Raw genomic sequence first — 24,614 nt, 5'->3', positions numbered from 1 at the left:
GAATTTCGCACTTTATATTTAGTTTTAGTCAGGTTTTATTTAGGTTTACGAGGTGAAAATACCTTTTTTACGAATTATCTGGAATACAGTGTGGAAAAACTTTGAATATGTTGAATAATGAGATAAACAAACAAACGAATAACATCTCTATCTCATCGACCTGGCGTAATGCTACATTTATACAACAACCATTTGCAACGTTACGTTAGTGGAGCTCCTGTTTTTCTAGTGTTACCTTGAATATTTTCCATAATAGGTGACGAACAGCCTGACTTGAAATCTAAAGGCTTCAAACGTGAATGTTCAACTGCAAGGGATTGTGGGTAAAGCCAACGTACAACACATTTGAAAACACTTCTGCTAACGTTACCTTTGCATTACAAGACCCATGAAACTTCTTGATGTTTTTAATGAAGCTTTTCTGAAATTTTACATATTTGGATATGTCAGGGTTTACTTTCATAGTACAAAATAAGATATTAAAACGGCTACTGTACTTCAGTTAATGGAATCATTTTTCTATTACTTAATTGTGTTTTTGATTTAGTAAAGCCTAAATGCCCAATGCCTATTTAGAAATAATTATTATTTATTTTTGAATTTCCACATTTCTTTATTGACAGCTTCAGCATATCACAATAGCCTACAGCTACCCCAAATGATATTACCTTAAAAAAAGTTTTTCCTATTATTTATTATTTATTTGTCACAGTATTTTGGTAACAAAATGATTTTTTTTGTCTTTGAAGTACATGGGCCCTAAAAAGTAAAGAAAATCATTGAAAAACTATATAAAATATTTATAGTATTTTCCCATTGTCTTTTAATTCGATTTTTTAAATTATTATTATTATGTATTTCATATTTTTGTTGTTCTTGTTGCTATGTATTTGTACCTGTAAAACCTTAGGCATGATTTGGGGTGGAAAAACTTGACTAATGCTTCCTATCTACTTCTGTGTGGGAACTTTCTCATCCGGGTATTTGATGTCTGGTCATTCTTTGCTCTCATTGGATACGTATCAAAATTCTGTGATTTCATTGGTTGTCGCTCCTGTCAGTTTTTAGTGTGGCCAGCACGGTTGCTGGTCGTGGCAGCACGGCAGGAAAGCACGTAGAAAGTCTTTTCTTTTTGAATAGGAAGAGCGTTTGTCATTCATTTTCATACGGAATGCTTGAAGTTTTAGTGTCAGCTTCGTAGCATCGAACTTGTTTCTTGATTTGCCTTCAGCCATTTTTGTGTAGCAACGAAAACTTTTCCGGTGCCTCATTCATTCATTCACCTCTTGTTGTTTTTCACGTAACGTCTCAGGTAAGAATGTAAACAGTTTTACTGTTTGTCATGACGATTCCGTTAATTAACTGTACAACGACAGTTTGGTGGGCGGTGTATTCCTAAAGCTGTAAGCTGTTTAGTTGCTTATTTTAGATGTTTAAAATAAACTTAGACTCTCTCACCTGAAACAGGTGGTACAGGCGCAACATGTAACGTTACCTGTTCAAGAAGTTTTACTTATAGTGTTTAGAGCGCCCCGTAATTAAGGGGACATTGGTAAGCATATATCCAAATATACATACATTAAATAGTTTTAAATATTTCGAAACACTTGTAAATTCCGAGGTGTGTATACTGAGGTGAGTCAGTGTTTACAGTCTATGGTGTCGACTATAGAAGAGAATGGGTGTTGATCAGTTGGGGGCGCTAGTTCATTCAAAACTTTCCTAAAATTAGTAAAGTTTAAAGACATGTTGTTCATTAAATGTAGCACATTGTGACACACTTGACACCCACATATCTAGGCTGCAACCATGAAAGCTTTTGAAAAATGATACATGTCCTGGGTGTTTCATGTAATCATGTTTCATGTTTTTATTCTTTAAAAGGTCTTGTGTGTTTTTGCATTTATTCCCACTTGTGGAAGACACACTTTTCAGGCTTATTCAAAGAATTTAGACAAGCCGACACACCCCAGTAATTTGTTACAGAAGCGTCTTGTTTGTTTAAGTATGTTTTGTACATTGTAACAGCTCATTGATAGGTTTGTTATCCTTAGTGAACAGTTGATTTACACTGACTTGTATGTATTTATGTAATTTTTGTTGCCCGTAAGTTTGTTCAAATTGAGTTTTCTCAGCATCAGACACTACTTTTAATATACTCAAATTATACGGTCAAAACGTTGACTAATTTGTTTGCCAGTTTCGATAACTGAGTATTTGCTTAAGAAGTTAAGATGTTTCAGATGGTTATGGAGTCATTCATTTAAACTGGGATAACTGGGAACTTAGTTTGTTAGTGACGCTTTAAGAAAAAAAATTGCTATATTTTCCTCATTCAGGAGACCAGCATGTCACCATGGATTACGCATATTCGCCTTGTTCTTGTGGCTGCGCTCATGTTGCTCCAGACAACTGATTCAAAGAAAGATGAAGCACTGTACTGCTCAGGTGAGTTGATCATATAAAGAAAACGTTTGTAATGCTGTATAAGATGATTGGAGTGAGTTGGTCACTAAACAGACTTTCCTTGTTGTAATTTTTGTGTCGTTTATTTTCATTGTTTAAACAGTCACTGTCAAGTTTATACATATTTTTTTACAACGATTATTAAATACTATATGGAGTAAATGCTGATTTATGTATGATTAAAGGGATGTATAATCAAGCATATTTTTTTATCAAATTAAAGATAAATCATTAAGCCCTATGCAATCAATCACTTTTGAGGCCTTTCTTTTTATTTATATCTAACAACATTTGACTTTTGGTTTGCTAAGAACTAAACTTATTTCATCATTCAACTGGGTTTTAAAACAAAAATAGTTTACATAGATATAAAATGATTGAATTGGAAGGACAGATTTATTTGTAATGATCATAATTCAACCTGAACAACAATGTTGTTTCATTCAGTTTTATATTTATCTCACTGACTAAAATGTCCTGTTAATGGTTCAAATTAGTTTTATGTTTTAAAAACCAACTGCAGTTAATTATGCTTGATTGTGATTAAATAACTATGCTGCGAAAAGATGATTTCTTAGATGGTGTAAGCTTGTTGAATTGGTGCATGTCCTGCGTTAGACCACTTTTTAAACAAATCTTCTGCATGACGTTAAAGAAATTATCATAATGAAGATGGTGCCGCTGATATCCATTCTCTTTGAACAAATGTGTTAATATTAGTTTAATGTTAGTAGTGCTATTTTTTTAAGCAATGTCAGCTGCAGTTTGGTATAATCAAAGTACTAGGAATGAGTTTTAAATAATAAATGAATATTTTCAAACTGGCAATGTCAAACCAAGATCACAAAAAAAAGTCTAGTCGAAAAATGTCTAGTCGAAAGATTTTTGATAAGATACAATGACAATTTTTTTTTCTTTATATAAATCTCATCTTGTACTCTAATTACTATATTTTGAAAGAATGTTTTTAATAAAAATAAATTAATAATTTATTATTTATTTTTTTTTTTTCAAAAACAAAACATTACATTGATACAGACTGAATGGTAGATCCAGTAGTAAAGACTTGTTACAGTGTAAATTATAACTAGGTTGTAGACAATGTGTATTTTTTTTTACCAAAACGTCTACGTCTTAATTTGCAACAAATGTTTTGTACAGTGTAACTTTCAAAAACAGGTTATTTTTTCCCCCAAAACTAAGTTATTGTAAAGGAAATATGTCTCATTGATTATGACCTATGAATGTAAGTCATGTGCCTTTTAAAAGGCCAGCATTAAAGCAGTACTGACACAATCTATTTCTACTGTCTTATATGTGAATAGATTTCATCTCTTACTTTTAGAGGATTCCGAAGTTAATTTGTATGGTAAACGTACAGTTTAGATGTATATCCCAGTCTGGTTATAATGCAGTACTAAGATTTTTAAAAAGAGCCATGTTGGTTTATATTATAGAATAAAATGTAGTAATCCAAAATAATGAAACTTTAACTAGTGCTAGGACCAAATCTTTTTGGAGAGTCAAAGCGTGCAAAGCTTGGCTCAGATAAAGCTTACTTTAAGCTCCGCCCAGGTTTGGCAGTTGCCATGGAAATATAGCAAGCATGACTAAGCGCCAGCAAACTCAAGATTTTACCACAAGCATAGCTAGTGTTTTTTTCTTTCCAAAAAACTACACACAGTGCATAAAAAGAAACCTCATATTCTAGCTAAAATGCTTTGAATAAAATGCATGATTAAAAACCTTTCATATTCGCTAACTTTGCAGATTTGTATCTTGTTTTTTAAGCGGTTTTGTGTAAAATGTATATTTATTTACCTATATTGTTTTGCAGGGCATCTAATTTATTTAAATTAAGTTCTTATATACAAAATTATTCCTACTGTAAGTATTGACTTGCAACATATTGTCAAGATAGTTAAGATTGCACTTTCAAGAGATTAAGTATTTTTTTTCTTTTCTCAGCCTGCATGGCAATTGCAGATGAAATTAACTATTCCATCAGTCAGACGGATCCAAAAAAGATGATTCATGTTGGTGGCTTCAGACTTAAACCTGATGGAAGTCTTACAGACAAAAAGGTACGAGTCTGTGTTAATTTATACGAAATAACTACATTCATCATTACACACATGAGAGATGTAAACATGTTAAAATATTTAGGTTTTACACTTACTGTACCTAAATGCTCTGGTATCAAAGTCAGTCACAATTCAGTTTACGAATACATTTAAGAAGAACAATTTTTGAAAAATATATTAATATGACGGCATTTTACTTTGAATAGACTTATGTTGCTGAGTGTTTAGTTTTTAGTTTTTTGGGGGGCAGACATTGCTGTTTGCTTGTGTGAAATATTAATTAATTTGTCATAAGGTTGACTCGTCAATTTGTGTAAACACCTTAGTTGATCTGATTAACCTCTATTTTGATAAATATATATTTTGGCTGTATGTTTTCATTAGGCTGCCTAATGAAGCACTTTTATATTAGAAATGCACTGTAACCTAAATATAGGTTTAGCTTGGCCCTATTAACAATATAATTAATACAGTAGAAGTACAACATTAGAAATGAAAGTCTGGAAAGAAATAATAAAATATCTAATCATTAGACACTCAAATGTCAAAAAGCCACTCAAGGTATAAAATGGGTTTCCTATTAATGTGCAAAAGAACACCCACTGAATGGACTTTAGAAATTAAACCAATGTTTCTCTTTTCAGATGCTATAGACTGCTTAAAAAATAAATACAAAAACGATAAACTTTTTTTTAAATCTTCTTTAAATCTAATGTTTCTTAAACAAATGTGTTAATATTAGTTTATTTTTAGTAGTGCTATTAAGCAATGTCAGCTGCAGTTTGATATAATCAAAGTACTCGGAATGAGCTTTAAATAATAAATGAATATTTTCAAACTGGGAATGTCAAACCAAATTTACTTAGATGTCTAGTCGAATACAAGATTTTTGATGACAAGATGACAATTTTTATTTTACTTTATATGAATCTCATCTTGTAGTGTAATTACTATATTTTTAAAAGAATTATTTAATAAAAATAAATTGCTATTTTTTTTTTTAACAACAAAACATTACATTCATACAGATTGACTGGTATTTCCAGTAGTAAAGACTTGTTTCAGTGTGAATTATAACTTTAGGTTGTGGATTATGTGCAATTTTTACTGAATGGACTTAAGAAATTAAACCAATGTTACTTATTTCAGATGTCATGGTCTGCTTAAAAACAAATAGAAAAATGATAATTTTTTTTAAAATCTACTTTGAATCTAATCTTTTTTAAACACAAGTTTTAACCGGAATGTGTATAAAATGCGTGAATCTGATTACAGTACATGTAAACTAGTGATGAGATTTGTGAAAATTGGTGTATGGTAACATAGTCATTGGCTCGGGGTCATTCAGAACAGCCACCTGTGGTTTGTCTTGCTCAAGAACACGGCATTAGTGATCTTAATAAAAAGTTAGCTAGCTAGCTAGGAGGTAGCTTATATCTTTTCTTTTGGTGCACAAGTTTTGCAGTCTTTACCGCAACTGCAGCCCATTTATTATAAATTTTATTTCTCACACCCATTATGCACTATATCATGTATCATTATTTTATGATTACACAAACTTAATGCTGTCAAATAATTAATTGCATCCAAGATAAAAGTTTGTATTTACATAACCTATGGTTGTACTTTGTATATTTATGTATAAATGAAAAATATTTATATATAATTTGTTAATTATAGATATTTATAAATATATAAACATATTTTATAAAATTTACTCATGCATGTATTTATATACACAGTATGCACAAATCTTTTTTGTAAATATGAACTTGTTTTGGATGCGAATACAATTAATCGTTTGACAGCACTGATATTTAGTGTACACTTGCCTGACTTATCTCTTTAATATTTCCTGCTGTTTTAAAGCTTGTTTTGTTTACTTGAGTAAGGGGAGCCATTTTCACAGCTTCCTTCTAAACAGTGGTGTCAATGTGTAAAGGTCAGACCCAATGAACTCTAAGCCCTGACCTCTGGTATCCAGGGACTGTCATTAGGTGCCTGACTCCACTATTGATTAGGGGTTAATCCCCTTTTGATTGTAACTGCTGCCTAATAACAAGTGTTTGTTCACTTCTGACTTTTCCCCTCCCCTTGCAGGCTGTTTCAACTGTGGTAAAATATGTTTTGTTTGACTGTTTGATGGGAAATGTAGCGCGAGTAACAATCTGTCCTAATTGATAATGAGACTTACATGTCGTGTTCATTGTATGAGTGAATTGATAAACAAGTTAAAGGTCATTACAGGTATTGTTAAGGATGAAACGAAAACCTTAAAATCTGTTTTATCCTGCTTCATTGCAGCTGAGGCGATTAAGGAAGTTTTTTTTTTTTTGTTTCATGCATCTGTCTTTTTTTTCTTAATTTGTCATTTATCAGCTCATTGAGGTGGACTCAAGAATTTGGGTTTTAATTGCAAATTATGCTTTAAATTGCAGCTCACGGAGCTGTAACATCATGATTTTGTCCAAGATTTTACCTTTCATGGAAAGATAAGAATGTGTTCATTGTAAAGGTGCCTCTATCACTCTTTAAATTTTCTGCTTGTTATACTTTTTCTCTTTTTGACAGATTCATAAATAATGTCTGGCATATTTACAACTCACATAATGACCATGAGTGGTCACTATATCCATCTGCCCACGTTGCTCTTTAGTTTCCAAGTATCCCATATTTCTTCAATAAAAAGCAAGCAGGCAGAAGCAGTCTAGCAGAACTCACTCACTGTTCCCTGAGTGTAGCTTCACTTAAAAATAAATGCTAATTAAATCTCCCCAAATCCCTACCTGTTTCTCTTTTCATACTTGGCTTGGTTCACTTGCCCAGAAGCTGTAGGTGAACCCCTGCAATGCACCCCATGTTTTTATCAGATTCATGAAAGATAACCTTCAACAGCCATCGTTGAAAGGTCATTTTACATATAAATAATAATAAAAACTCTTAATCTGATCATTTTTTTCTAAACTATATGCTCTGTTCAAACTCTGTACAATTTCCTCATTAAAGCAGGCAAATAAAGCAGAAAAAATGAAGTACCCTGTGTCACACTACTACAATGATGCCTGGCTTTCCAATGGGAATTCAGTGAAGGATGGCATCCCTGAGAAGCCTTTTCTCTTCCTGGGCCGCCTGGACCCCCCCTCTTTATTCCTACAGAAATTCTTTATTGACAGCTTCTATTCAAACCCTTCAGACTGTTACGGGGAGGAATTTAATTCCCCACCATTTTCAGGATTGCATGATAAGGACTCTGCAGAGGATGCGGCACACAGGCCACCCTCTGCTAGATCCGAAGGCAAGATTCTTTATTGCTTTTGGACTTTTGAGCACAACAGAATCTTTTTTTTTTCTCTTTAATAGTTAGCCCAAAGTGGCCTAAAGTTTAATGAGTTGAAGTGTAATTGACAAAGATCTCAAATACAATAATCCACTTTTTATTCTGAGGATGTCATTACACCCACATTGTTTGCGTTTAAAAGTCCTGCTGAATGAAATTAAATTTCCTCATCGATAGACAAGCGATCATCTCCTCTGTTCACTGACTTTTTTTCCACTCGTAGTTGATCGAATATTGTCTTATCTCACAGTCCATCCAAGCGCATTCAGCTTTTTAATTAAAAAGATGGGGGATGTGTGGATAGGTTGCTGTCCTTCCGTGGGACCTTTTATCTTATTTGTGACCAGATGGCAGCGAGCCACGGAAGCCTCTTTATGTCAGCGAGCCTCACAAGAGTGGAGGGGGTAGAGACGCCCTCATAATGTAATCAGTGAGACCGGAAGGGTCCATACTGTGTCTGAAAGGGGACAATGGGGTCAGGGATATATCTACATCGCAAGAAAATCCAGCTCATCTGCAACCTGTCCCTTTCCCAATAACCCCCTCACCCCCCAACCCCTCCACCCTTTGACTGGCCTGACAAGGAAGACTTCCTGCTTTGATCATTGGAGGGTGGAAGAGATGAGCTGCCCAAGAGAACCAAAGGATGGGACTGCAGTGTTTACCCTGCACTTGGCTGCTGTTGACAAGTCCCCTCCCCACTGCTTACCCCCCGTTCTCCAGGCCTTTCACTCTCTCCGCCCCCCGTCACCCTTTCCCCTTTCTCCTTCCGGGGGAGGCCAGAGAGGCGGGAGCAGGGTGCACCTTGACCTGTCTAGACACCACAGTGTGTTTTTGTTCTGTTGCCAGGGCAAGGAGATCTACTTTTGCAACTTTGGAGATGCAGGTTAAAAGTCAGCATCGTGGCACAGGGGATGTGTTTAAATGAGAACGGAAGGAAAAGGTCATTGGAGTGACCTCAGTGCCCTGTCTTTTTCTTTCTTCTTTTTTTTTCTTCTTTTTTTGAGAAGGTTGACTTCTTATCAACTAGTCTTTCTATAATTTTATTCCAAATTCTTTCTCCGCTAGGTTCCTCTTGCTAGGTCTGAAACTTATTTAACTGAACTGCTGGAAGAAGTTTGCAAAAGCATGAGCGATTATGCTCAGTACGAGAACCCGGACACCAAAGAAAAGAGCTACAAGAGATTTGCACCAAGAGATAATGATGGCGGGAATTTTCCAGATTTCAAAAATTTTAAGTTTGATGGACCAGAGAGTTCCAGTGCCTTGAAGTTTGCTGTGAGTAACAATTTTATTTTGTTCAAAGTTTTAAATTTTTGTTTATTTTTATATAAGGATCAAAAGTTTTTTTCTTGTTCATAGCATTCTTTTTGTCAGTTTCCAAAAAAAAAATCTTAATCTACGTTTTTAAATATTTAAGAAACATTTGTATACATTGCTATGTTGGATCACTCGGCAATACAGGTTTCCTTTTTCTTAAAATGTGGTGGCCCTAAAATAATTAAATTACATTAAAAAAAATGTTGATATATTTTGATAGTTAGCTTTTTCTTATAATTGCGTTTAATTATTTTCTCAAAGGATTTTGTAAAGTTTTCTTGTAATAATACACATGGTTAAAGACTAAGACATCTACTGTAGGCATTCCAATTATTGTGAATCTAATTTTTTTCTTTCATATTTTACATTTTCTATTTTACTTAAAAGGTCTCTGAATTTATAATGTCAGTAAAATGTCTGTAATGTGTAATAAGTTGTCTCTTGAACCATCCAAGATGGCAGACTAACCAGACTAAAGATGGCTGCCCGTTGTTGCGAAATGTATTTTTAAAATTATTTTTGCTGTTGTGAATGATTATTGCTTGGTGCTTATTTCCTATCGGCATGCTCATAGGATGCTAACTAATGTATATTGAAATGTGTGCTGCAGTGTGAAAGCATTGTGGAAGAGCTGGAAGATGATATCATCTCTCTCTTCGCCAGTGATGCAGACCATGTGGCAAAGACGTTGTGCAGTGAAGTATCAGGTATTTACATATGAAAACATCAGGCAAGGATGTTTTTACAGGAAACGTAGGCCATAGCGATGACTTGATTTAACCTGTCCTTTATAAAGCTTCCAGAATTTCAACTATTCCCTTTATGTAGTGCTTTTCTGTAAATATAAATGTATTTTTTATTTATGTGTTTGACTTTTTCTTTGCTTAAAACGTTACTTAGTCATTATGTATTTATTTATTTTTTACTTTTATTTTATTCAGATTAGGCTAGAGTTTGTTTCTCATTTTAAATTCGGTCTCAGACCTGTAAAATGTGCTTTTCTCAAAACCTAAATGCTTTGCAGTTTGTTTTTATAAAATATAATCAAAAATGAACATGGTGTGTCTTTCCTATAAGGAATTGTGTAAATACCTTTTTTTGCTAGCATTGTACAAAATTTAGAAAGAGGTTAAATGTGTAGTCATCTGACCTGTGCAATCATCATAACTGTGAAAATCACTATCGTTTTCAAGTAACACAAGTAGAATTCTACAGATTTATGTTAAATTAATGCTAAAATGACATTTTATGTGTGTTTAAATAAAACACACATAAAAAGGCCATTTCAGCATTAATTTAACATAAATCTGTAGAATTCTACTTGTGTTACTTGAAACAAGTAACATGCATACATACATATAGATAGATAAGCAAGCTGTTTTATTGTATTATAAGCAGAATTTTTTTATTTAGTTCAAATTATTCTAATACAGATTCTGAAAATTTTTTTTAAAACTTGCTCCTGCCAAATTTAAGTAACCATAAAGTCTATTAAAGCAATACTTAAGATATATTTTTCTCAAAACATTTGTGGCACAAATATTTTTGAACAATCTCAGTTAAAAGCTTAGTCTTTTTTTTTATTATAATTTATTTATTTTTAATGTGGTGTTTTTGTTGTGTGTGGATTATCAAACACTAAACTATTTTTTATGTCTTGTTTCCTTTACACATCCAGATCACTGTAAGAGCTCCGTTTTCCAGCACAGTGAACTTTAGCCTTATCTGGAGAAAACTCACAAACCTGGACCAAAGTGGAGATCTCAGATATTTTCCTAAAGTATGTTGTTCTTGTTTTTGAATCTAATGAAAAATTCTAATAATTAAAATGATATAAGTTTATTAAATCGTATTACAAATGAACATTTTACCTGTTTTGCCTTTATATGCACAGACATGAAAACTGCTGGAAGACATTGGTGTTAAATAGATTTTATTCCTGTAATTCAATGATTATTTTTAATCTCTATTCAGTTTCATTGGACTTGACGCAACATCAACTGTGATGTTACCAGTGTCAGTTGTGTCTGTTTCACCCTGTGATAAAAGGAAATAAAATGATTTAATGAAAGCGAATAAGTGCACCATTTGTTTTCATATTTGGCTCATTTATCCCAATTCAAAAGTACTAATGTCAGCAAACAGGCAGGTTAGATGTAGTAACAGAAAGCTTTATTGGCCCAAATGGTTTCACGGCACAGTCGGCTTGTTTTGTTCTGACGTCCCATGTCTGTCCAAGTCAGGCTTTTGAACATGGCCGCTGGGTGAGCACGATGGCATGCCTTTTCGCACCCTTCCCTCACAGCTCCCTCCATGCAGAACTGCGCATGCGCCACCGGGGCAGCAGCTCAGGGGCAGCTTCTGTTTTGGGAGAGTAAAGGAGCAAGAGACGCCATGATTGCTCAGCTCTGTGAGTTGGTCTGGATATGGGTGTCAGCCAAATCACTCAGGGGGAAAATGACAATACTCACTGCTTCCTCTGATATTGTTGCGTTGTTTAACACAAGTCTGCTCTCTGTGCTCAGTGGGAAAATGTTAGGTATGACAAGGCAATGCTTGGTGTACATGATGCCTGTTTCCTTTTGGGAAATATAGCACCTGGGCATTTTTTCAGATGATCACTTTGATGTACATAAATGAGTGATCCTCTATCCAGCCTACAAGCTAAACTGTTGACATTTTTATCATTCGTTTCATAATATTATTATTTTGCATAAACTTAATCTTTAACCCTTTACTGAAAGAATTTAATATTTTGCTTGCTAACATACTGTGCTCAGCATAAATTAGTACACCCCTCACAGATTTCTCTTTTAAATGTATATTTTTTTTATAAGACGCTGTACAAAAATATTTGTGCATATACAGTGCTCGGCATAACTGAGTACACCCCATTTTAAAAATGAATATTTTAATTCATTTGTCAGTGAATATAGGCAATGTATTTTGGTGCATTTAAACAAAACAGATATATTTATTAAAATAATATTTTAGTCACCAAAAATTGAAAGATAATACATTTAAATTCAAGCAAAATGTTAAAAAAAATACAAAATACAAAATGTAAAATAAATGTTTAAATTTTTTTGCTTCTTAATTTTTATTTTTTTTTGTATTTAATATTTTTCTATAACATATACATTTGGGTGTACTAGTTTTTGGACCATTACCATAAGTTATTTTGTTAGATAAGCTCCAGATATGCCTTCAGTGCTGACTAATCTAATCTATATGCGCAAATACAATATTGTAAAGCTTCCTATTAAAAATATTAATTTAAAAGATAGATTTGTGAGGGGTCTACTTATATATGCTGAGCACTGTACATTAGATTATTCAGTACCAATGCCAAAACTACATAAATCTAACAAAAGCCAAATCACTGTGAAATGGATAAAAATTGTAATTTTCAAAAGGGGGTCTACTCATTTATGCACCATATACTGTATACACAGTTGAAATCAGAATTTTTATTTTTTATAATCTTTTTTCTTCTGCAGAAAGTCTTATTTGTTTTATTTCAGCTAGAACAAAAGCCATTTTTTATTTTTTTAAAACAATTTTAAGGTCAAAATTATTAGCCCCTTTAAGCTATATATTTTTTGATAGTCTACAGAACGAACCAAAGTTTTACAATAACTTGCCTAATTACCCTATCCTGCCTAGTTAACCTAATTAACCTAGTTAAGCCTTTAAATGTCACTTTAAGCTGAATACTATCTTGAAAAATATCTAGTAAAATATTATTTACTGCCATCATGGCAAAGATAAAAGAAATCAGTTATTAGAAATGAGTTATTAAAACTATTATGTTCAGAAATGTGTTGAAAAAAAACTTCTCTCCGTTAAACAGAAATTGGGTAAAAAATAAACAGGAGGGTGAATAATTCAGGGGGGCTAATAATTCTGACTTCAACTGTATATCATTATAGATTTGTTTTTGTTTTTATCACACACTTTTTCCTGCCTATATTTTTTCATTGATTGAGAGATGCATGGATTATTGTTTTAACTTATTGTTTGTTTTTTGGTGGTTCTGTTGGATGGAAGAAAAAAAAAGTAAACAAAGTAAACGTGAATATAATGTGGGTTTTCTTAGTAGATTTTGTTCCTGAAACTTCTGAAGTAACTTGTGAAGTAAAATGAATTACTGGTTGAAGGATGATAACTTTCACATACTTTTCACGAAATTTTACAGTTTTAGATCACTTATTTTCTTTAATACTTCAAAGCTGACGTTTTATGTGTGTAACCTGTCTCAGGAAACTGCTTGTTGTTTTAAAAAGTTGGTTGTGACCTTACAAAGTAGCTTATTTCTATTGCGTTTACCCAGCTTTGTGTATGTGCTTTTGAGATTAAGAATGACAAATCGAGTGTTACCAAGGTGCAGTGGACTATGACTCAAAAAAAAAAGGCAACTGGACAGTTATACATTGATTTCCAATGCAAACAAAATGTTTTAGAAGAACTAAAGTGGAGACTCTATACATGTAGTAAAAGCATAGCATTTTTTTCTTCTCTAATCATGTCAACTGGATGATTAACCATTTTGTCAAATTACCAAAGTCAGCCAGAATGAACAAAAATGTATACACATTGAAAAAATGTAAGTGAAATTTGATCTCTCCCTTAAATTCGCAATAAAGTTCAACTGCTGAGCTGTGGCGTTAACTTGTATTCTAACAAGATTAAAATATATTTGTCCTGGAGATTAGCATACTTAAATCCTTTTTTTGCTTTTTCTGAACTGGCAGTGTGCTTTGATCTGTGTTGCGTGGCAAGAGCCTGGCTTTGGCTTGGCCATCCGAGTGCCAAGTGTGAAATTGGCCTGATGTCATCCCCATTCTTCACCCTCTACATCTTTCACTGCCTTAATTATATTTCCGCCACAAAGCCCCAGCTCTTCATTGCATATTCAAGTTTGACTAGGAAGCATTCAAAAACTATAGATAAATGACTCAGTTGGAATGGGGACAAGATAGGCTTTTCTGTGATACGCAGACAAGGGAGATCAACACTGTTCTGAAATGTATTTTCTTTTCTAGAGTGACTGGCCTCAGGAACCTCTGCCATTCAGACTTTGGAAAGAACTGTTTAGGCAGAGAATCATTTTGTGTTTGTGTGTTGTTCTCATTTGCAGAGCAGGTCCTATAACTATAGTGGTTTATAGGGAACCACTATGAATGACAAGATTTTAAGCTGTCCTTTGGAGTTTCATATTTAGTCTCTCCAGAAATGCAGCCAAAACCTGGCAGTATACTTAAAAAAAAATAATAAATAAATAACTTTTTCCCTTGGAACTTTTTGATAGACAATAGGATAAAAAAATTGTAGATAAAATATTATTTTACACTGAAAAGTATGCAATGGTTACAAAAGATTTCACAATTGCACCATAAAATAAAAAATATTTGGTTCTGCAAAAAAAAAAACTTTCAGACAGCTCTTACAATTTATAGCGCAAAGAACATTTTAACTATCTAAAAATATGTATAGTTGACGCTAGAATTATTAGGCCCCTGTATGTTTTTTTTCCCCAATTTCTGCTTAACAAAAAGATTTTTTCCCAACACATTTCTAAACATAATAGTTTTAATAACTCATTTCTAAGAACTGGATTCTTTGATCTTTTCCATGATGACAGAACATGAAAAAATCTTGTAAATTATTAAGACACCAGTATTCAGCTTAAAGTGATATTTAAAGGCTTAACTAAGTTAATTAGGTTAATTAGGCAAGTCATTATAACAGTGGTTTGTTCTGTAGACAATCTGAAAAAGTATAGCTTTAGGGGGCTAATAATATTGACCTTAAATGTTTGTTTGTTTTTATTAAAAACTGCTTTTATTTTTGCCTAAATAAACAAATCAGACTTTCTGCAGAAACAAAAAAATACTGTGGAAAAAAGGCTTGTTTTGTTAAACATAATTTGAAAAATATTTGAAAAAAAAAATCACAGGAGGGTAAATAATTTTGACTTCAACTGTGTATGATTATTATTTATTGAGTTTCTTCATAAATATTATTCATGGTTTCATAAAGAATTATAAATGTCCATTGAACAAAACTTTCTTTAGATTACATAAAGCTTAGGAAACCAAAAATGTTTTTCTTCAAATATAATCATTTTGGAAACTTTTAAAAATAAATAAATAAAATAAGGTTTACAAATGGGTTTTTGCAGCAATGCTTTTGATTTTTCTAAATAACTTTTCAGTGAACAGTTCTTAAAGAAACCATTTTTTTCTGTCAAAAACATCTGAAAATATCTGAAGAAATTCTTTTTTCAGTATCAATCTTAATTAGTCTTCTGTTAGGAAGCTTTTTAATCGGAGTTTATGCCTCCATAAAAATGCTGGAACACATCAAAGTTTTCTATGGAAATTGGTTGTTGAAATTTTTTTATTATAATAAAATGTTCTTCATACTTGCCACAATTAATACATTTGGGAAAAAAAGAACAAGGAACCTTTTTCATTATAGAAATAATTGTTCATTATTTGCATTGATGGTTTCATGAAGATGGGACCCTTGAATAACACAAAGGGAAAATAATGGTTCCAAAAGGAATCATTCAAAATGATCCCATGGAGAAGCCATTTTAGTTTCTTAAATAACCTTACAGTTAATATTGCTTATTAATTTTTCTAGTGAGAAGAGCATGTTAAAATAATAAATTAATAAATAGTACATTTTAAACAACCACAAATGAAGATATATATACATACATACATACATACATACATACATACATACATACATATATGACGCGATGATGTGTTTTAGGTTCTTCGTGGAACATCTGTTCCAATAAAGAAGACTGATTCTTTACTGGAAATAGGTTCTTCAGATTTTTCTGATGTAAAAATTCAATGAATTGGTTTCGCTAGGTTCTATAACTTTGGAGAACCAAAATGGTGGTTGCTGCATTGCTACTAACTCCTTTCTGGGAACCTTTTTGATAGTGAAAAACATTTAAAGAGGTGGTAACAGAAAAGTTATTTTGGGAACCAAAATGGTTCATCTGATACATTGCTGCAAAAAAACTACAACAACTTTGTGAGCTTTATTTTAAGAGCGGTTGTTGAATGATGATGATGATTATTGTTATTATAATTATTATTAACGTTCTTTAAACGAAAAAAACTGTTGACTGAAAGTTTACTTCAAATGGTTTTAAATGGTTATGTATTACTGTGAAAACCACTTTTTGGTAACTTTGTTTATGTATAGGCCTAGTGGAAAGTTTTTTTTTGTTTTTTTTTTTTTGTTTTTTTAACGTTCTTCTCACCAAAAAAAAAACAATAATTTTCCTTTTGGGAGCTTTATTTTGTAGACCTGAATGTTTGATCAGAATATTTCAGAGAATAATAAGAGATCCCGTGTTTTCTGCATCTCTGATCTAGAACTGGATATGAGATCTTGGAATCTCCTCAGTCCGTTTCGTCTCAAATTCTGCGGCAGAAATGATCCGTTCAAGTTTTAAGTAAAATTATTTAATGAGATGCCTTTAAGATCCGTGCTCAATTCGGAGGTGCTGAAATGTAGGCGAAGTGAAACGAGCCACCTGCAGCTGTGACAGGAGGCTTTGACCTTCAACGGGGTCTCCTGCCACAGACTTTATTCAGGAGCCTCGCTGCGCGTCTGAGCGGCAACTGCCTTTTTCTTCCCAGTGAAGCTCATCAAGTCAGTGACCGTTGGGCGTTACTTCCACATACAAGCTTGGCAAGAATAGAAATGCAGATGAGATTCTCTGGCATTGAGGAACAGGTCAATGCTGGGAATGGTTCTCAGAGATAGCTCGCCTTTTGTGTGGGACCTTTTCGGTATACGACTTTTCTAGAAATGTTTTAATGGCGTCAGGTAAAACTTTAGTATGCTTATGTGTAAAGTTTCATCCATAAACACTAGCTAGAGTTTAGCTTATTTTAATTTCAGTAAATTCTCAAAGTAGGCTAGATAGGCTAATCATTGCACCAAATTATGCATTAGTTTACTTTTTGGACTCTTTATAATTTATTATAGGCTATACATAAGCTGTCATTTTACAGATTATCATAAAAATGTCTCATGCAGACGCAGCTGAACCAAAACATCAACATAGTTTTAAAGTCTATGTTTTAATGAGCTGTATTGGGTTGTGAGATTACTCTTAGCAGTATTTGGTCTCCCCCAAGTGTTGACAGTTGGACTAGAATTGGCTTAAGACCATATATCGTTGCTTGTTTCATTTATGTTTAAATTAAATCCCATTAAGACATAAATGTCTAAACCCAAACATTTGGGTTTAGAAATGATGACTCTTTGATGATTCACCAATGAAATTAAACATTTTTGATTGCCACTTATCTTCTTTCTTGCTTCTCTTCTACTTCGTTGCCACTTTTTGCGTTCGCTAATGGCTCAAAAAGTTTGATATACACAAAATGTGTTAAATAATACGAATATTTAGTTTGACTGTACATCTTAGTGAACTTTTTATGTTGGTAAAAGTTTCAGTGTGTTAATTTTTCTCGAACATTGTACTAAAAATATTTTAACACGTGCTAAAGTTAATATTGTGGTTTTCAAAAAGTGCAGAGCGGTTTAAACAAGATTATGGCTTATCACTTTTTTCATGTCTGCCTACATTTAGCAAGTCAAACTGAAAATTAGCCTACAAATTATTATGTAAAATTATGCTTTTTTTGCCCTAATGCAATAAGCTACTTGCCACTGACGTGTTCAGACATTTTGGCTATTTGAATAAAAAACGGTCTGAAAAGAGATCTTTCAATCTAAAAAAAAAAAACTAAAAAAAAAATCTGTTTTTTGATATAATCTCGTTCGAATTTTTCTTACACTGGCATGTGGGAAATCGTGGGACGATTTTATAACTACTTTGGTTGCCCACACCGCCACTTCATCCCAAATCTGTTTAGAATTATCATTTTGCAAAGTATTGTGAAGGTAGGGATGCTTCTTTGTTTTCAGTATATGTTATGTTTACTTTCACTGGGTTTTTTAATACGGTAGTAATAATAACAAAAAGGATACAAAATATATGTTCAAACATTTCCTGCTGATTAATAATAATAATAATAATAATAGTTATCATTATTTTCGATTTTCATCGCTTTAGCGTACTTTAAAATTCCAAGGTAACTATTTTCCTACTTCATAAAACCTTTTTATATAATAATATTTAAATAGAATAATAAAACATGCATGTTTTGCCATGAAACGAAATGTCTTTTGAATAACTTTCCGGATAGCTGTTTGGAAAAAGTTGAGAACTTTTATTGTACATTCCCAGCTAAATTCAACAGACAACAAAGTCAAGTACTTGCATTAGAGTGATTTTTAAGGTTTACTGACTCGTATGCATTCAGATGTTGATCTATTTCCTGAAAATGTGAGATGTGAGGTAAACCATCCTTGCCGGATAGTACACCATAGATATAAATACAAAATAGACTGAATTCTTTTAAGCGGGATATGATGATAATGTTGTCCTTTTAAATACCATGTCTCTGTAACACAAGTCAATCAAGTAAAACATTCATCCAGTAATAAAATTATGCAAACAAACAAACATCTATCAGATAAAACATTTTTACCATTTATTTTAAATCACAGTCGCCTGAATGCAGCAGGAAAAAATCTTTGGACTTCAGCATGGATTAAACACGTTCACGTGTGGCTCAACGTCAAGTGTCAATCAAATCGCTCCTCTTTTTTTTAATTTTTTATTTTTAAATAAAGAAGCGTCCTTTTCCTCGCGCAATAAATCTGAAGTTTCAGTCAGTGTACAGCAGTGATGCTAATTAAAAAAAAAGTTGTACACCACCGTACACAAAGTAAATATATACATATAATATTGCAAAATCATATCTCATACATATAATTTTCATCCGTTTAATGCTGGTATTTTGTACACTGGCCCTTGTTTAGAATTATTGCATTTTAGATGTCCTGTCCTCCGTGTTAATCACTGTCTGATTTGTCGTCCTTTGTTACAGTGGCGTGATTGTAAAGTCCCTGTGCCATCAGGTGCACGGCAAGTGTGTTTTTGTTCCCCGTAGCTTTTTTGATCTTCGCCCTTTTGTTTTGAAACCAGATTTTGATTTGAGACTCGTTCAGGCCGAGTTCCTGGGCCAACGCTTGCCTCCTTTGCTCCGTCAGGTAGCGATTATTCTGGAATTCATTCTTGAGTCTCTGTAGTTGCTCCGCTGTGAAGGCTGTTCTTGGACGCTTGTCTTCCTTGGTTGGGGTTTTCTTCTTTGGTTTGCGTGATCTTGGTCCTGTATTTCAGAATATAATAATAATGAAAGTGATGAGGTTTTGATCGTGCCGTAAAATGTGCACATTAATGAGTTGGTATTATTAATATTAGTTGCCCATTATTAAAAGTAGCCTACTAAAACAATAATAAATGATAGGCTACTGTTTAATGTTAAATTGCTGTTTAAAGTTATCATAATTGCATCAATGATTCTTTCAGATCGTATGTTTCAATAAGTCTGCTCTAGTTTTGGCTATAGAAGCATGGTGTGGGTGGGGGTGGGGGTGACTGCCAGAAAGGGAGGGGTGAAAGAGGCTTTCCCCTCTCTCTGTTACCATAGGAACTACATTTATATAAGAATGTTTTATATATATTTATATATAAACTTGCTCAAAGAGTAGTGCCTGTCGTTTAGGGCTAGTGGCTTACCTATTCTATGTTCTATTTTTAGTCAATTCTTGGGTCCTCCAATGCGCCCAAAGGTTCCGCGTGGCATGAATTCTGACAATAGATTGATGAGCCATTGCTAGCACCCTGTTTTTACATGTTTTATTTAGCTTAAGTTGTTATATTTATCATATCATATTTTATATGATTATATAATAAAAATATTTCAATATCGAATAATCGAAACATACCCATTAAAGGTCCCTTTATAAGGAAGTTGTGGGGTACATCTTTTAGGATTATATAACCTGTCCAAATATTCACCTACTAGCTAAGTATGTATAGATGTTTCATTTTGTAAAAAAAACATTTACAGGCTTGCGTGGTAATAATGTTAAGATTTGTTCGTCGAAGTTTTGTACAATAAGATATAGCCTAAAAAAATCCGAAGTTTCGACGTAACAAAAACTTGCCTTGTCACTTTTTTTGGAAGGCCGTTTTATGCGCCCTTTGAACTTCATTCGAAATTTGATAATCAGAAATTCTATTCTTTACGATTATATTCTCCAAAATTGGGCGAAATTTCGTTCTATCACTTTCCGCTTAAAGCGAAAATAAGTGTGTTTATTTCAGAAGCTAGCTTTGAAGTGATCAGATTTAGCATTTAGCTTTCGTGGTGCGTCCAACTCCATTGTCAAAAATATGCTAATTAAATATCAACAAAGACATTGAAGTAACAATGGCGCAAAAATACGTTCTTTTTTAAAATAAAGGCAAAAAATTATAACTACCAATCATAGCATTTTAGTACTTCAGCATTTTTCACTTTTATTTAACAACTTAAGATAGTCGAGTTAACGAAGAGCCACATTGCACCATATAAAACAAGCGATGTTTTTAGGTTTTTCTACTCCTTAATGCGACGCAAGTAAAACGATAAATAACCATCACGATTCCAATAATAACTGGTGAAAATAAATTTAGAAATAGAAATGGATAAGCCTAACAAAAAAATAACGTAGCCAACAGCAGTAGATAGGTTATTTAAGTCTACTTTTCAAAGTTTCCAAATATTACATAGCAAATAATAATAAAAATATTTGTCGTTATTGTAGTTAATTTAAAAACTCCTAACAATAATCCCTTACTCTTGGCGGTCCGATTCACATTCATAAAGAACATTTGCTCTTCGTTTTCTTGCCCCCTTCTTATCGACTTGTCATAGGCCTAAGTTCAGCATTTTTTAAATCTGTTCACTTTTAAATTAAAATGCGTGCACTTTAATTACAGATCATAGGCTATTTGAGAGTGTTTATACATATACATGTATGACAAAAAATTATAATTCTTACCTGATGAAGGTCTGTCCGAATATCTTGTGCAATATACCCAAGCCGGCCAAAGCATTGGCTGTTTCGACTGCGCAGCGCTACTTTGTGAGCAGTCCGAATCGGAACTTAAACACTGATCTCCAGTCTCTGCACGGGATTTCAGAGATTCGTCCGCGCTAATATCAGTTTTTTTAGATGCGCTTACAGCGTGAGGGCTCGAGGTTCCTTCCCCTGATAATGGAGCTACCTGCCCTGATCCGGGAGCCGATGGACAGCGATTCTCTCTTTCAACTATGTTAATTTCTTCGCGTCTGCTTCCTTCTTTCCTGCGACCAAAGTCTGGTCTTAAAATATTGTCGATGTAAAAGTTGGTGATTCTGTGAGGGAGTAGGTTTCCAGGAGCCTGCAACAGGGGAAGAATAGCCCTATTGGACTCCTCGCCCGAATCCTGGCGCTCCACATCTCTGTTGCTATGATCATTTTCTTCCATAGTGTAACTCTCCAAATGTTCTTTTTAACCCCTTTCGCTCTCGTGCGAACACAAGTATGTCTGTGTTCCAGTTGTTGTAGTATATTTTCCTTATTTCTGAGTTTCACTGCAAAAAGAAACAAACGGGAAAAAAGGACAAATCCCTTTTTTTCAGTTTTTTGTCGGTTAAATGCGACGAAACCGTCTTGTGCGCGTAAAAATAAAAAACATAGTTTTAGAAATTAATTCCACATTGTGCCTCTTGCAATTGTCTTTATATCTACTTTTGAGCATATAGGGAAATTTAATCTATTCCAAATCAAAGCAGTAGACCTGCTCTAGTAAATAAGGAAACGCAAACTGGCTCCAGAATACTTTCACTACGGATTTTTGTTCTTATTTTTAATACGAGTCCCCCGGGTGACGTCGCAGTCCGGTATCCTAGACACGTGCCTTTGACCAATAAAGGGAGCGAATTTTATCACATGACCCAGTGACTCTCGAGTAAATGACAGCACCCAACCTCGCCTTATTCTCAATGCTTAAAGCGATAGTACTCCTCAGAAGTGTTCAGCATCCAAATATTTTGCGTTTTCAAAATACGAACTTTTAAACAGAGTAACGATTTATTTAACAATCGTTTGGTTATTTGTCTGTATAATCGCTTTTCTTTCTTTTCCCTTTCTTTCCTTTTTATTCCTTGAAGCTATACGGTTAATAAATTACAATGGGGGAGGGGTGTGTTCATTTTTACTCGTAATTCGGTAGGCTAGTAGGTCACACTCTGTCCAATTTCGCAATAGTGTACCTTCCTCATTCTACAACATAGATTGCTATGCTATTATTGAGGTTTGGGGCATCTTCAACTAGGCCCAAGAATTATGAGATAAGCAATTACGCTAATTCCAATATCATGATAAATAATTTCCCGTTTGCTCAGTTTTACAGTGTTCTTAGCTTTATGTTTACTTTCCTCGTTATCAATATAAACTAAACAAACTGCCATCTTTTGAAATCGTATAGCCCAACCTATTGGTCTCTCATTAGATCTGGTATTATGCTCTTTTGTTCCTTGCATGAGATAGTCGTATACTATGCAAAATATTTTGATATTCAGTGGATTTTTTTAAGAAGAAAATGGTTCTTAATGAATGATCAAGAAACAACGAAATGCAATTCACTCCAATAGTTTTAAATGAGAGTAGATGGCGTGGCTGGTGCGCTTTAAAAGAAATCAGCGAAGCAAACCAGGGGTGATCTTTGGAGCGTACATGGCGTCCTGGGGCGTCAAAATGAAACAAACGGCCACTTTAGAAGTGAGCTTATTGGGAAGTTTCAGTACAGGTTTTTGGCCTTGGTGCAAATTAAATAGGGTTATTAAAAAGGGGACACATGGCCCATAGTGTGACATTTAGCAACAGAGCTAACACAACTCACTCGTTTCCCTGGGAAATTGCGGACTAATAATGAAGTCAATTTTTCAATTTCATTTTCGACTTTTCTGAGGAAGCGTCGCTAATTTAATGACCGTAAGTGTAGATAAATCTACGTCTGTTTCTATTATAAAATCTGTAATGTTCTTGTGATAACGTAGTAGCCCATATTTAAGGAAACAAGACGTTGTATATTGACTGTTTGTGTATCATCAGAACTTAATGATTTGGTTTAAGGGTGAACATTTTATGTAAGGTTAGCATGTAAGGTCATCTTTGGCCACAAACGTGGTCCAGTGTTACACGGGAGTTTATTTTTCTTTTCTTTCCATGAGTCTTTAAAGTTTATGTACAGTATCTAGCTTAACTGTTGATCCTTAAATGTTGACGCAAACCCATGTATAGGCTTTTTATTTTGGGGTCTTTGATGAATACCTAACTTACTTTTACAGGATACAGTTAAATATTGTGGTAACATTACAAACATGTTGATGAAAACATCCGAGATGCATAGGCTATATTTACAGTGGATTGTGTATAAGCAGAACTTGTTACTGATTTTGTTTGATGGTGTAATTTCCTGTAAGTTATTTTGGCTATAGAAGATGAATAAATTTTAGGATATGGATTTTCCCTCTTCTTCCAAAAATAGTTTATGCATACTTAGACCCAAAGTGTAGGCTTTTATGTTGGTATTTTGCTCGTTTTGCTTATTCTAGTAAATGGGTTTACTAACATACTACTTAACTTTCATAATATCAAGTGTTTGATTGATCTTGCAACACTTTTACAACCCTTATTACTCTTATTTTATGCTCTTCAAGGACTTTTTGGGCTCAACCAAAGCATGCCCCTGCTGTCGGAGCTTTTTAAACAATTAGTTTTATTTAAGAAAAACATTGCCGTCTCTATAATATCTAAAGCCATTTTTTAAATAATATATTTTTATTTGTTATAGCAACATTTCGGCTGATGCTAATGATGATGATAATAATAATATTAATTATTGTTATTGTTATAATAATAATAATAATAATGATAAGAAGAAGAAATAATAATAATAAAAATATTAATATAAAGCATTTCAATAACAATTATTATTAATCTGAGGCATTTTAATATAATAATTATAATAACAATTGTTGTTGCTTTTGTTATTATTATTTTAAATTACGCACACACACACACGCACGCACACACGTATGTTGTTGACTGGTGTGGTTACACGATATTATACATTTTCACGTTACATTATACGTTATATTTTCATATTATGTGTTTTTTCCACTTTTTTCTCTGCATTTTTAGCATTACAACATGAAAGATTATTATGATGTTAGTACAATGTTTAAACTTGGTTTGTTTTGTAAAGGCAGGACAAAGAGCTGATTATGTACACACACACACACACACACACACACACACACACACACACACACACACACACACACACACACACACACACACACACACACATATATATATATATATATATATATATATATATATATATATATATATAT

At 33.3% G+C, this 24,614-nt stretch overlaps 3 protein-coding genes and 1 long non-coding RNA gene across 4 annotated transcripts in view; 2 read left to right on the top strand and 2 right to left on the bottom strand.

Annotated features, from left to right (window-relative positions):
• The window catches only part of LOC130234882 (uncharacterized), a 41,774-nt gene extending 40,539 nt beyond the window's left edge, over positions 1-1,235 (bottom strand). The window contains exon 1 of the mRNA XM_056465209.1: positions 1,169-1,235. Coding sequence (XP_056321184.1) covers positions 1,169-1,235 — 67 coding nt within the window. The remainder of the gene's footprint in view (positions 1-1,168) is intronic.
• Positions 1,069-10,926, top strand: cnpy1 (canopy FGF signaling regulator 1). Its single transcript, XM_056476729.1, has 6 exons — positions 1,069-1,312; positions 2,340-2,448; positions 4,435-4,550; positions 8,956-9,165; positions 9,818-9,914; positions 10,886-10,926. Exons 2-6 carry the CDS (start codon positions 2,349-2,351, stop codon positions 10,924-10,926), a joined length of 564 nt encoding a protein of 187 aa, XP_056332704.1. The 5' UTR covers positions 1,069-1,312; positions 2,340-2,348.
• Positions 10,927-10,932: 6 nt separating this feature from the next.
• LOC130244335 (uncharacterized) lies at positions 10,933-11,286 on the top strand. Its single transcript, XR_008839225.1, has 2 exons — positions 10,933-10,987; positions 11,102-11,286. It is a non-coding gene; the product is annotated as an uncharacterized LOC130244335 (long non-coding RNA).
• Positions 11,287-18,470: 7,184 nt separating this feature from the next.
• en2b (engrailed homeobox 2b) lies at positions 18,471-21,997 on the bottom strand. Its single transcript, XM_056476711.1, has 2 exons — positions 21,211-21,997; positions 18,471-19,490 (listed from the first exon to the last, which is right to left on the bottom strand). Exons 1-2 carry the CDS (start codon positions 21,677-21,679, stop codon positions 19,174-19,176), a joined length of 786 nt encoding a protein of 261 aa, XP_056332686.1. The 5' UTR covers positions 21,680-21,997; the 3' UTR covers positions 18,471-19,173.
• Between the last annotated feature and the right edge of the window lie 2,617 nt (positions 21,998-24,614).

Source organism: Danio aesculapii, chromosome 2, assembly GCF_903798145.1.
Source record: "Danio aesculapii chromosome 2, fDanAes4.1, whole genome shotgun sequence".
In the NCBI taxonomy this organism is placed as follows: domain Eukaryota; kingdom Metazoa; phylum Chordata; class Actinopteri; order Cypriniformes; family Danionidae; genus Danio; species Danio aesculapii.
Note: the sequence above shows the minus strand (reverse complement) of the source record. Positions and strands in the feature narration are given on the sequence as shown.

What these genes read in the sequence shown, in the direction of transcription:
- cnpy1 (XM_056476729.1), top strand. Translation starts at nt 2,349, where the DNA reads ATGTCACCATGGATTACGCATATTCGCCTTGTTCTTGTGGCTGCGCTC. An exon ending in TGAAGCACTGTACTGCTCAG is followed by an intron (nt 2,449 to 4,434) that starts GTGAGTTGATCA and finishes TTCTTTTCTCAG; the next exon opens with CCTGCATGGCAATTGCAGAT. An exon ending in GAAGTCTTACAGACAAAAAG is followed by an intron (nt 4,551 to 8,955) that starts GTACGAGTCTGT and finishes TTTCTCCGCTAG; the next exon opens with GTTCCTCTTGCTAGGTCTGA.
- en2b (XM_056476711.1), bottom strand. Translation starts at nt 21,679, where the DNA reads ATGGAAGAAAATGATCATAGCAACAGAGATGTGGAGCGCCAGGATTCG. An exon ending in TTCGGACAGACCTTCATCAG is followed by an intron (nt 19,491 to 21,210) that starts GTAAGAATTATA and finishes TCTGAAATACAG; the next exon opens with GACCAAGATCACGCAAACCA.